At 51.7% G+C, this 13588-nt stretch overlaps 1 protein-coding gene across 2 annotated transcripts in view; it reads left to right on the top strand.

Moving 5' to 3' along the window:
* MIA3 (MIA SH3 domain ER export factor 3) overlaps positions 1-13588 on the top strand; it is a 68567-nt gene that overhangs the window by 20240 nt on the left and 34739 nt on the right. For both annotated transcript variants that reach the window (XM_066595194.1, XM_066595193.1), the window contains exons 6-7: positions 141-268; positions 12822-12953. In XM_066595194.1, the coding sequence (XP_066451291.1) occupies positions 141-268; positions 12822-12953 (260 nt within the window). The remainder of the gene's footprint in view (positions 1-140; positions 269-12821; positions 12954-13588) is intronic.

Here is a 13588-nt window from a genome sequence, read left to right as displayed (position 1 = left end):
TGAACCCCAGGGAACCACAGTTCTGGCCTCAAAATTAGCCAAACCCAAATTGGTCTGTGGCACAGCGGGTCCACATCCACAATCTTGACAACTGCCTGCGTATAATAGACCATCTATGACTCTCTCTTCCTTCCTTGCAGTCGCTGCTATCGATGAAGGTGGAGTCGAGAAAGGCGATGCAGAATTTGTCTCGCTGACATCCGTGCTTTCCTCAATGCAAAGTGCGCTCCTTGAAGCCAAGAAAAAATTTGCCCCAGTTGCCAGCCAGGTAAGTCCTACACATGGAACCAGTTGCCATTGCTGCGGTCATCCACAGTGTCATTGCGGTGGTCCCAACTGGATAACCCCCTCTACAAACAAAAGCCACCCCTGCGACAAGCTGATGGAAACCTAGTATCCCATAAGAGCCGTTCAGATTAATGGGTGACCATGGCTGCTTCAAGTCTGAGCCGCCCGTAACTGCTCTTCCTTATAAAAGACCCCCTATGGCACATGGCTAGGAATTGTCCAGTTGGGACTACCACATTTAAAGAAGCTGAGATCCAAGTAGTGAGTTTGGGGAAAGCTTCAATGGGTGTCCATAAAAAGCATTGCCACCAATGTCCAACAGGAAGTGCCACGCGCTCCATAACCCTTTTGGTGTATCTAAGATGAAGCTACTTTAGAAGTATCTTTTGATAATTGACTAAAGTGAAACCAGTGGTTCTTCTGAAGTACCGCTGTGTTAAGCTTTGTTGACTTTCGTGTTGGAGACTCTTCAGATCCGCCATGGCTGATTTCCACAAAAATGCCAGCTGAAACAGTAGTGCATGCAGCGCTATGTTATCCGTGAAAGTGCTGGAGTGCGTAGCAGCCCCGAAAGGCATCCATTTTGGTCAACCCCGCCAGGCCGCCCCCGTTCATGATCGGCATGCATACTGATTTCCTGTCTTCACTGTAATCCTGCGCAGGTGCCGTAGCAAACCCTGCCGCACCTCAGCTCTTCCCTACTAGTTGGGACGTCAGCGGCGTACTGCGCATGCGCCTTGAGGATCTTTACTCCCACTGCGCCTGAAGTCAGATGTTTGGGGAAATACTGATCCTCAAGGCGCATGCGTAGTTTGCTGTTTAAATCTAAGTAGGTAAAGGAGAGCTGAGGTGCGCAGGAAGGGTTTGCCACGGTGCCTGCGCGGGATTACAGAGAAGACAGGAAATCGGTATGCATGCTAATCAAGAACAGGGGCGGCCTGGCGCGGGGCGGTATCGGGCACCGATTACAGAACTAAATAGTGATAAGGAAATCTCATTACAGGTTTATCATGGATTGGGCTGTTGATGACCGGTCTCTAAAGGGAATCTGACACCAGGTTCATGCTGCTCAAACCACGGAGCCACGGGCAACATGAACCCGGGACCGATGTGCACGGTGCCCGCATGTTTACACTGAAATACTGCAGCGTTTCAGATTAACACTTGCATACGGGCACATCTGTCCCGGGTTCATGCCGCCTGTGGTTCCCTGGTTCAAGCAGCGCTGAATGGACTCCATGGACTATAATTTGGTCTGTTCAAGACGTCTTCAAAGTATGTTTATTATGACACGCCACTGCAAATCCGGAAAAGACGCAGACGGGCCGCGGGTACGTACCTGCGGTTCGGACAGCATAGACCCGGTGACAGATGTCCTATGATGTTGTACTGGGTTTATAATTGATGCAGTATCAGATTGCCGGGAGTCGGACTCCCAACACTCCCGCCTCCCGGCTAACTAATGATGCCACCGCCGATCTCCTTCATTGTTTATCAGGCACAGTGTCGTAGTTTTGGTAGGTCAGTAGACCCATCCGTTGAACGGCTCCACAGCCAAAGACGTCCGGGTTCTCTCCTCCTCCGTACTTGCAAGTTCGTCCCTACCCTAATGGCTGACACCTCTCTGCATCGGCACATGCGCAGGACTTCATCAAGGCTATGGAGAGATGGACGGATATCACTGCGTGTGCGCCAAAGCCCAGCACTGTGGTAGATGCACGGAGATGGCACTCCTCATGGTAGGGGGCATGTTGATAAACATGGTGGAGGAGAGAGCTTGGATGACTTTGGTCCACCGGATGCATAAAGTCCTCAGTGACTATGGAAGGGTTCTTCATGCCCACTGATGATGCGTTTCCTTCGTGGAGGTTTTATTGTTGCTACGGCAGTTTTATACAATGTATTTTTGGGGATCAGCTGCTATATAGGCGGCACACGTTGGCATTGTGTGTTGGGCTTTTGCACCTGATCCCGGGCTCATGCAGTGGCTGGATGCCATGGTTGGCATCGCACAAGCAAATTAATAAGATTTTGCTATGTTGTATAATTCGGATTTTGTTTGCCCCTCCTTCATTTTGGTTCAGTTGTGCTGTCCTAGGCGGGTGGAGAATGTGCGGGCGAAGTGTGAAGCGGGGAGGTGGGCTCAGAAGAACAGAACGCCGGGCGCTAGAAGATATTTTATAGGTCAGATCGCCATAGGATTTTGGCCCATTTTAGCCAGTTATGGTGCCCTGACAGCGTGCCGCATACCTCCGCCAACTGCTGAGCGGCACCTGGACTTCTCATATTGTATGAATTCACGATCCACGCTGCGTAGCGGCAAATTCATGCGAGCGTATGCGTATCTGTGTGCTCATTTTAATGGCGTTTTTGCTTATCGGGCGTTGTGTATTTGCATGCACTGCGGGGTTTTTTTGTGCGATTTTTGCCGCGATGCGATAGCGCGAGAAAACATGCATGTGAAGCCCGTGCCGTCCAATGGGATCCTTCACATTAGCGCTAATGCTATCTAGCAAGAAAGAAATCACTGCATGCTCTATCCTGCGGCGATTTTGTTTAGGATCGCTCACCTGCGCAGTCCCATAGGCTATAATGTCCGTGGAATACATGGCTGCACACGGACGCGTCGTAGGCCCGTCTGAATAAGCCCCAAGGTGGTAACCAGATGTGACTATTTACCTGGAGCTTGTATTACACCGCTGTCGGGTATAGTCCCAGTCCAGGAGGCGCTCCGCGTCATTCATTACACGAGTCGTACAGCGAGTCCTGGCAGCGATCCGGCCTGATATTTACCTAACATGAAATTAGTCAGTTTATGGTTTTAGTGAACAGGAAAGTAAACACGGATGATGAATTCTGCAGGGTAAACACTGAGCGGAGGTTTCATTCAGCTGCGGCCTCGGGGCCCGCGCCAACCGGAGGAGTGACGTCCGCCATCACCAGTCAGCCACGATGCGTGAATGAGGGCCACGCCGAAAATGATTCTGATGGGCTCATGCGTGTCATTGGTCGCTAGAGCAGAGGCTCTGCAAAAAAACGTACGGTGCGTTAGAGGGGTGTTCACACAAATGACCGAGCGCTGGAACCCCCCGCTGATACGGAGAACAGTGCACCAATAGTAATAATGTCCCACCAGTGCCCCAGTAGTAATAGTCCCACCAGTAGGGGCCCAAATAGTAAGTGTCCCCAATAGTAATAGTCCCACCAGTGATGGCCCCAATAGTATTAGTGGCCCTAGTAGTAATAGTGGCCCCAATAGTAATAATGTCCCCAGTAGTAACAGCACCCCCAGTGGTGGCCCCAGTAGTAATAGTCCCACCAGTAGGGGCCCAAATAGTAAGTGTCCCCAATAGTAATAGTCCCACCAGTGATGGCTTCAATAGTATTAGTGGCCCTAGTAGTAATAGTGGCCCCAGTGGTGGTAATGCCTCCAGTAGTAATAATGCTTCAGTAGTGGTCCCAATAGCAACAGCACCCCCTGTAGTGATTTCAATAGTAATAGTTGCCCCAATACTAGTAGTGGCCCTAATACTAATAGTGCCACAAGTAGTGGCCCCAATAGTAACAGCACTCCAGTGGTGATCCCAATAGTAATAATGCCTCCAATAGTAGCCCCAATAGTAATAGTGCCACAAGTAGTAGCCCCAAAAGTAATAGTGTCCTTAGTAGTGGCCCCAATACTAATAATGCCCCTAGCAGTGCCCCGTTAGTCCCCCCAGTAGTAATAGGACCTCCTCGTTCTGCCCTCCCCATTTGAACCTCCAGCTTAGCAACAATCCGGCACCATCAGTATTTCGCTCCCTCTGTAGCTCCTGTTCAGCCCTGACCCCTCTCCCTGGGGTCTGCGGCCCGCATATCCTGTATGCATCGTAGATGCTGAGGGGGTGCAGAGGTCAGGGGTCACAGCCCCTGATGACAGCATACTTGATGGTGTGGCGTTGCCTGGCCGGAGGGGATCGCGCCAAATATTTTTTTTTACCAGATGATGCAAAAATCCCGTCATCGGCCTTTCACCTTAATTACTGGCCGGGCCGATGATTGGCCGGCTGGTGGCCGCCCTACTTCAGTGGTGCAGGAGGAGATGGACGCTCTCCGCCGTCTCCCTGCGACTCCTAGAGGTGAATGGTCATGTGTGTACACTCACATGCGGTGCTTGGGTGTGTCGGTCTGGGGGTCTCGGCGGTCGGACCCCCGTGATCAGACATTTTATCCATTAACCGCTGGTTTTCACCATGATGCGTTGAACAATATGGTGTTTTGACCAAACGCCACATTTACGACACCACGGTTTCTGATATATTTGGTCGCCGTGGTGACGTAGACGAGGCCGCGGACTCTAAACCGACTCGCCTTCCGACATGGGTTAGAAAAGTGTCGCACGCGTGGATACAATGCTCGCCGCTCTGAGGGCGACCGAGGATCAAACGCTGTTCGTGTGGACTACAAAGCAAAACTGGAACCATAGCAACCACCGTCTTCTCGCGCCCCGGCGACACTTTTTTATTAAGGGATTCCTTCGATGGGCACGACCGACTTCGGCCTGTAAAACTGATGGATTTGAGTCCGTGCGAAGGTCTGTCTGCGCCGCACCCATATGCGGTGCACGTGTCCGTTTTTCTTTTTTACGTCTGTGTGTCTTTGTGCACACAAGAAAAAAAAAGGAAAAAGGTAGGAGACGCGATTTTTTTTCTAGCATCGATTAGCAGTGATTAGTGAAAAACGGAGCGCTTTCTTGTTTTGCGCATATTGCCCTGAATTGAAAACAATGGTAAACCCTCCGCGATCCTCCGCCGCGGCTAAAATGTACACACATGGAATTACCCGCCCCGCCTGGCCGCGTCTGACACAACGCTCCTTTATTGTGAATCGCGCGGCCAATAATCCCCACAACTTGCTGCGAGACGCACGCGGGTTTTCACATAATTTTTTTTTTCTCTCTCCACGATAAAAGCGCCGCGTGGATTGAGTCGTGGCCTTCTGGCTTCATGTCCGTGTGTGACGCGGTCATGTGACCGTGCGAGTAGGACATCACTTGGACGACCTGTTGCGCTGCGCCTTGTGCTTGCACCGGACGCAGACCGTGCCGCAGCCGTGTGAACGTGGATTTACAGGGATGACTTGTGTTTATTATTTATGGTCACCGCTTTTGTTCGTTATAATAGTGTATAAGTCTGGTGATAACCGTATGTGACGCCATGAGGCAGAGCTGACAGGAACTACAAGTCCCGACATGCTCTGCGGCCACGGAGCGCGAGGCTTCCGCCGCCCAGGGGTTAATCCGCGGTCACCTGCCGCCTCGCCACTTCCGGCTTGTCGCCGCCCTCTGACGTCGGCGCATCCGGGTCCTGCCGGGACTCTCAGTGGTGACGTGTTGTTATGACAGGAGACGAAGTTCAGAGCAGCTGAGGGGCAGGTGAGCAGAGGAGGGGGAGACCGTATACAGAGGGGGCTGGGCAATGTATATACAGGAGGGGGAGACCGTATACAGAGGGGGCTAGGCAATGTATATACAGGAGGGGGAGACTGTATACAGAGGGGGCTAGGCAATGTATATACAGGAGGGGGAGACCGTATACAGAGGGGGCTGGGCAATGTATATACAGGAGGGGGAGACCGTATACAGAGGGGGCTGGGCAATGTATATACAGGAGGGGGAGACTGTATACAGAGGGGGCTAGGCAATGTATATACAGGAGGGGGAGACTGTATACAGAGGGGGCTAGGCAATGTATATACAGGAGGGGGAGACTGTATACAGAGGGGGCTGGGCAATGTATATACAGGAGGGGGAGACCGTATACAGAGGGGGCTGGGCAATGTATATACAGGAGGGGGAGACTGTATACAGAGGGGGCTGGGCAATGTATATACAGGAGGGGGAGACTGTATACAGAGGGGGCTGGGCAATGTATATACAGGAGGGGGAGACTGTATACAGAGGGGGCTGGGCAGTGTATATACAGGAGGGGGAGACCGTATACAGAGGGGGCTGGGCAATGTATATACAGGAGGGGGAGACTGTATACAGAGGGGGCTGGGCAGTGTATATACAGGAGGGGGAGACCGTATACAGAGGGGGCTGGGCACTGTATATACAGGAGGGGGAGACTGTATACAGAGGGGGCTGGGCAGTGTATATACAGGGGGGGGAGACCGTATACAGAGGGGGCTGGGCAATGTATATACAGGAGGGGGAGACCGTATACAGAGGGGGCTGGGCAATGTATATACAGGAGGGGGAGACTGTATACAGAGGGGGCTGGGCAATGTATATACAGGAGGGGGAGACCGTATACAGAGGGGGCTGGGCAATGTATATACAGGAGGGGGAGACCGTATACAGAGGGGCTGGGCAATGTATATACAGGAGGGGGAGACCGTATACAGAGGGGGCTGGGCAATGTATATACAGGAGGGGGAGACTGTATACAGAGGGGGCTGGGCACTGTATATACAGGAGGGGGAGACCGTATACAGAGGGGGCTGGGCAATGTATATACAGGAGGGGGAGACCGTATACAGAGGGGGCTGGGCAGTGTATATACAGGAGGGGGAGACTGTATACAGAGGGGGCTGGGCACTGTATATACAGGAGGGGGAGACCGTATACAGAGGGGGCTGGGCAGTGTATATACAGGAGGGGGAGACTGTATACAGAGGGGGCTGGGCAATGTATATACAGGAGGGGGAGACCGTATACAGAGGGGGCTGGGCAATGTATATACAGGAGGGGGAGACCGTATACAGAGGGGGCTGGGCAGTGTATATACAGGAGGGGGAGACTGTACAGATGGGGCTGGGCAGTGTATATACAGGAGGGGGAGACTGTATACAGAGGGGGCTGGGCACTGTATATACAGGAGGGGGAGACCGTATACAGAGGGGCTGGGCAATGTATATACAGGAGGGGGAGACCGTATACACAGGGGGCTGGGCAATGTATATACAGGAGGGGGAGACCGTATACACAGGGGGCTGGGCAGTGTATATACAGGAGGGGGAGACCGTATACAGAGGGGGCTGGGCAATGTATATACAGGAGGGGGAGACTGTATACAGAGGGGGCTGGGCAATGTATATACAGGAGGGGGAGACCATATACAGAGGGGGCTGGGCAATGTATATACAGGAGGGGGAGACCGTATACAGAGGGGGCTGGGCAATGTATATACAGGAGGGGGAGACCGTATACAGAGGGGCTGGGCACTGTATATACAGGAGGGGGAGACTGTATACAAGGGGCTGGGCACTGTATATACAGGAGGGGGAGACCGTATACAGAGGGGCTGGGCAATGTATATACAGGAGGGGGAGACTGTATACAGAGGGGCTGGGCAATGTATATACAGGAAGGGGAGACTGTATACAGAGGGAGCTGGGCAATGTATATACAGGAGGGGGAGACCGTATACAGAGGGGCTGGGCAGTGTATATACAGGAGGGGGAGACTGTATACAGAGGGGGCTGGGCACTGTATATACAGGAGGGGGAGACTGTATACAGAGGGGGCTGGGCAATGTATATACAGGAGGGGGAGACCGTATACAGAGGGGGCTGGGCAGTGTATATACAGGAGGGGGTAGACTGTATACAGAGGGGGCTGGGCAGTGTATATACAGGAGGGGGAGACTGTATACAGAGGGGGCTGGGCAATGTATATACAGGAGGGGGAGACCGTATACAGAGGGGGCTGGGCAGTGTATATACAGGAGGGGGAGACTGTATACAGAGGGGGCTGGGCAGTGTATATACAGGAGGGGGAGACTGTATACAGAGGGGGCTGGGCACTGTATATACAGGAGGGGGAGACTGTATACAGAGGGGGCTGGGCACTGTATATACAGGAGGGGGAGACCGTATACAGAGCGGCTGGGCAATGTATATACAGGAGGGGGAGACTGTATACACAGGGGGCTGGGCAGTGTATATACAGGAGGGGGAGACTGTATACACAGGGGGCTGGGCAATGTATATACAGGAGGGGGAGACTGTATACAGAGGGGGCTGGGCAGTGTATATACAGGAGGGGGAGACTGTATACAGAGGGGGCTGGGCAATGTATATACAGGAGGGGGAGACTGTATACAGAGGGGGCTGGGCAGTTTATATACAGGAGGGGGAGACCGTATACAGAGGGGGCTGGGCAGTTTATATACAGGAGGGGGAGACCGTATACAGAGGGGGCTGGGCAATGTATATACAGGAGGGGGAGACCGTATACAGAGGGGGCTGGGCAATGTATATACAGGAGGGGGAGACCGTATACAGAGGGGGCTGGGCACTGTATATACAGGAGGGGGAGACCGTATACAGAGGGGGCTGGGCAATGTATATACAGGAGGGGGAGACTGTATACAGAGGGGGCTGGGCAATGTATATACAGGAGGGGGAGACTGTATACAGAGGGGCTGGGCAATGTATATACAGGAGGGGGAGACTGTATACAGAGGGGCTGGGCAATGTATATACAGGAGGGGGAGACTGTATACAGAGGGGGCTGGGCAATGTATATACAGGAGTGGGACACACACTGTATATAGAGGATAATGGGGGGCACACACTATATGGAGGAGAGTGAGGCACACACACTGTATATGGAGGAAAGTGGGGAGGACACGCTGTATATAGAGGAGAGCGACGAGGGGGACACGCTGTATATAGAGGAGAGGGGGGGAGGGGGCATGCTGTATATAAAGGAGAATAGGGAGGGGGACACGCTGTATATAGAAGAGAGTAGGGAGGGGGACACGCTGTATATAGAGGAGAGGGGGGGGGCTGGATGCTAAATACGGAGAATGGTAGGAACTGCACCTTCTAGATGGGAGGGGGGTTAGAGGAGAAGAGAAGGGTGTATATACTAGAGAGTCAGTCTAGCGGAGATGTGTGCTGTGATTGGACAGTCGGGTTATATTTGGGGTGTGATGTCGGGGTTCCCCTGTAGCGGGGAGCTCCTCCACGGTAATAACACTACATTGGTCTCTGGAGACCCCCAGCAGGTCCGTGAGCTTCCTGCCAGCCATCCGGCCATGGATGAGATGGAACTAGAAGACCCTCCACCCTCCTACCCGCCGCTGGAGGCGGGGCCTGACGTGGGCGTCCTGGGGACCCTCCCCACCCTGTATACCCTCCTGCTCTCCCGCACCCTCCAGGTGAGAACATACCAGGATGGACCTGGACTCCGCAGTCACCCCGTGTCTAAGGGTAGGGGGGGGGGGCAAAGCTGAAAGATTAACCCCTTAAGAACTTGGTCATTAATTTTTTTTTTTCAGTTTTATTTCACGATTTTCAAATCTAAGTTGTTGCATTTTTCTGGTGGGCGGAGCCTCCTGGCGCTCATGTCTGCGGGGCGGGTTGTGTCTCTGTGTTACCATATAATGTGCTGAAAAACCTGTAGAAATATCTAAGTCGAGTGAAAGGGAACAAAAAAAAAAATACAATTTTGCCGTCTTCGAGCAAAAAACACTGCGGCAAAAATGCCGTAACTTTACTCTGCGGCGCAATACGAGGCCAAAGTTATTTAGTGTTTTGTTTTTGTTTTTTCCCCTTTTTTGGTGCGCTGCTTACATGTATTTCTGTTCTGCCGCCATAACGTTACATTGTGGTCGATGGGTTGTATGAGGACTGACGCTCACCGTGCAGGACAAGTAATGTTATTTGACACATCGCACTTTTAAGAACGCAACGGTACGAAATGTTTTGTTTTTTTAAATGTAAATGTGGGAAACGGTTTTCTTTTTTTTTTTTTAATTATCCTTTGTTTTTTATTTAAAAAAAAACAAACAAAAAAAAAATGTACACATAAGGAACTTGAACTTGCGATTGTTTGATCGCTTATACCATGTACTGCAATACTTCAGAATTGCAGCATATGGTATTTCTGCCAGCATTCTATTAGGACAGGCCTATTGTAATAAGCAGGAAGGCATGACAGCCCTGGGGGCCTTTAGAAGGTCACAGTCTGCCATGACACCCACCTAGCCATCTCATCATGGGGGGGGGGGTGGGGGGGGGTGGGAGGGTGGCATTCAGGATTCCTGGACTCAGATTGGGGCATTTAAATGCTGTTGTCAGAATTGACAGTGTAATTTAAAGGGTTAACAGCCGCGATCAGCCTGAATTATACTGCAGTGCTGTATACCGACTCGGCGCTGTCCCGTCACCACCGCTTGGGCGCTGCGTACGTATAGAATTGGGGCGCTCATTGGTGTCTATGAAGGTTCTTATTACTGGGCCACTAAAGGTGTCAGGTGGCTCCTGGGAGGTGTAAAGTCTGTCATATTCAGGAGATCTCTCCCAGCATGCAGTGCAGTCGCCTCTGTATTGGGGAAGGGGGGGGGGGGTACTTGTGCCTCTGCTATTGTCGGCCGCGGACGAGATGGAGGCACCTAGAGCTGCGCCAGTAAGGCTCGTAGCGTCACATGGCGGGCTTAGACGTAAGACGACCATATCAGTGCGACTGTCGTGGAGCCGTGACGTCGCTGTCGGAGAGAAGGCGTAACCGTCCGCACGGCGCAGCGAGCCTAACGCGGGGCTTACCTTGCGGTCTCTGATGGCGAAGTCACCTTCATCCTGCGACCAGAAGCCCAACAGGTTTAGATGCTTCTGCAGTGGTGCGGATCGCAGGTCACACGAGGACGGATGATCGCTGGAGGCGACGCGGAGATCTTCGCGTTATCTGACTAATCGCCGTCCTGCCGAAGTCTGAATTCTCCTTAACCCCTTAGTGACCGGATTTTTTTTGCTTCAAGGGCCAAGTGATTGTCATTGTCACACATCAAAAGCCAGAAGTCACTGACCGCCGTCTGCCGGCTCCTCGTATATTATAGCGGCTGCCCAGCGGGGCCCATATAATGGGGTGGTGGGCGAGTTCTAGAAATTCCGCCATTTTTTTGGGGGGGGGGGGCTTTGTTTTCACAGCGTCCCACATTCAGTAAACAGATCACGATGACCTTCTGATCGGCGCTGTTGCTGCCACACAAAGTTTATACAGATTTTTAAAAACTTTTTACTACTTTTATACAATAAAGACAATGCAGCCCGCATCGCCGCGCTCGGACCCGGAGCTTTACTCCTCCAGCAGCCGAGCTCCGTGAGGGAAGAGACGGAGATTTTATTGGTACTCTTGTGCGGTCAGATTGCTGTTAATTTGTGGTTTTAGGGAGGCGAACAGAAGAAAAATAGTAATTCTGGCGTTAGATTTTTTTAAAAATTATTTCTACGGCGGTCACCGCGCAAAAGAAGTGAAAATCTCCTCATTGTCGGGTCGTTGCTCTGCGCTGATACTTATCTGGGGGGGTTAACATTTTCTTTTTGTATTTTAACAATTTTCTCTTGTGGAAAAAAATAAATATAATTTTTATTTATTTTTTCGCAGAATTTTTTAAAACTTAAATTAAAGTTTTCTGACCTTTTTTAACCCTTTTATGACCGCGGTTCGGCCGATTCTGTTGCCTTTTCAAAATTTCTTTAGATATTTTATCCTTTTTAAAAAGAGTTTTTGTGATGGGAAAATGATGTGTTGGGGGTCACTAAGGGGTTAATACCCAGAAGACCCCCCCTGACTCCCCCCAGTGTTACTGAACATACGGACATTGGAGAGATTGAAGTTGAAGCGACTCCAGCAAAAGTGACCTTCGGCCGGCGGCTGCTGCGTCAGCGTTACATGGTCTATTGACAGATATACGAAGGGTTTAAAGTGTGGAGATGAATGTGTGATCGCTGGGACCCTCAGTGGAACCGAGATGGTGCCCCCCAAATGCCCAGTGTGATTGGAGCGGCGGGCACATGCTTTACCGACCATCTCTTAATTTACTTCTGTGGGGCAGGCAGAGATTGGGGCGCTCAGTAATCTCCCTCTGTGTCTTCTCGCCATAGAAGTGAATGGAGCCGTGGTCATGCATGCACACCGCCATCGCTGCTGCATTCACACGGGGCGCTCGGGGGGCACCAGTCTTATAGGTATATGGGAGAGTGTTGTGACCTTTGCAGGGAGGGGATGAGGTGAGCTGTGACCATCACCTATAGGTTTCTGTGGTAGAGTGTTGTGGGCATGCTCTGTAATCTGTACAGGGAGGAGGTGAGCTGTGACCATCACCTATATAGTTCTATAGGAGAGTGCTCTGTGGCCTGTGCAGGGAGGGAAGGAGGTGAGCTGTGACCATCACTCATATACAGATGATCCCCCTACTTACAAACAGGTTCCGCTCCAGGAAACTTTTCATAAGTGAATTTGTTTGTATGTCCGAACAAATGCTTGTATGGAGGAGATGGTGGGTGGATCCGCTGCATACAACGTCGGGTGGGACACCCGCCTGCAACAGCTCCAATAAGCCACACCGCTCAGCGGAGTTGTTAACCCTTTAAATGCTGGTGTCAGAATTCACAGCGGCATTTAAAGCGTTAACAGCTGGAGAATTGCAGGTCGAGGACGGCTGCCTTGTAAGATGCAGGCGAGGAGCGGAGCAGCGGCTCCGGTAACGTCGCGCTTCCATTCTTGTGGTTTTGTGTTCTTACGTGATTCCTTCGCCTTCCAGCTCCTGTCTGCTCTGCCGGAGGACCTCCAGCCGGGGCCGGACTTCTACGGTGTGCAGTGGCAGCCGGTCGTCATCGCCTTCCTGGTGGGACTCTTCTCTTTCTTGATCTTCTTCTGGAGGACTTGTCTCTCGGTGAGTGCTGCGTCTTGTCCTCTGGAGCAGCGATCTCCACCCCGGGGCTGCTTATTATCAGCGTACGGCCCTAGTTGCTTCTCTCCACCCAGTCCTTCCCTAGTGCTGGAAAGCGAACTGCATGTCACAGCATGATGCCATATAATTATGTAGTCCTTTACCTTATAATGTGCCACTTCAGTGTATACGGTGCGCCGATCCTGTATATATAGATGGAAAGCAAACAATATACACTGACCGGCCCCTTTCTTAGAGCCCCCTTGACACTTCCCTGTATGGACATTCTCCCGGTGACCCTGGAGTGCGGCATAAAATCACGTGACAAGTTTTCCGTGGATCAGTTTCAGGGTGAATCCACATTAGATGGGAAAATCCAACGATCGGAGCGACTCCCAATGAGACCGGTCATCGGTGCTGGACTAGCCGGGGCCTCACTGCCAACCGCGGGGGCAGTTTATCTTGTGTAACGTGTGGAGAGTATACCGAGAATGGCGTGATGGAGGAAAACATCCAGTGAAAGGGAATCCTACTGATAAAAACAACTCATGACTGAAAGGGGTCGGAGGAGGATGTCAGGAATCGTTGTGACCAACAGGCTGCACAGTCAGCTGAATACAACGCTGGCGCTCCAACTA

Source organism: Eleutherodactylus coqui, chromosome 3 (genome assembly GCF_035609145.1).
Source record: "Eleutherodactylus coqui strain aEleCoq1 chromosome 3, aEleCoq1.hap1, whole genome shotgun sequence".
Lineage (NCBI taxonomy): Eukaryota > Metazoa > Chordata > Amphibia > Anura > Eleutherodactylidae > Eleutherodactylus > Eleutherodactylus coqui.
Note: the sequence above shows the minus strand (reverse complement) of the source record. Positions and strands in the feature narration are given on the sequence as shown.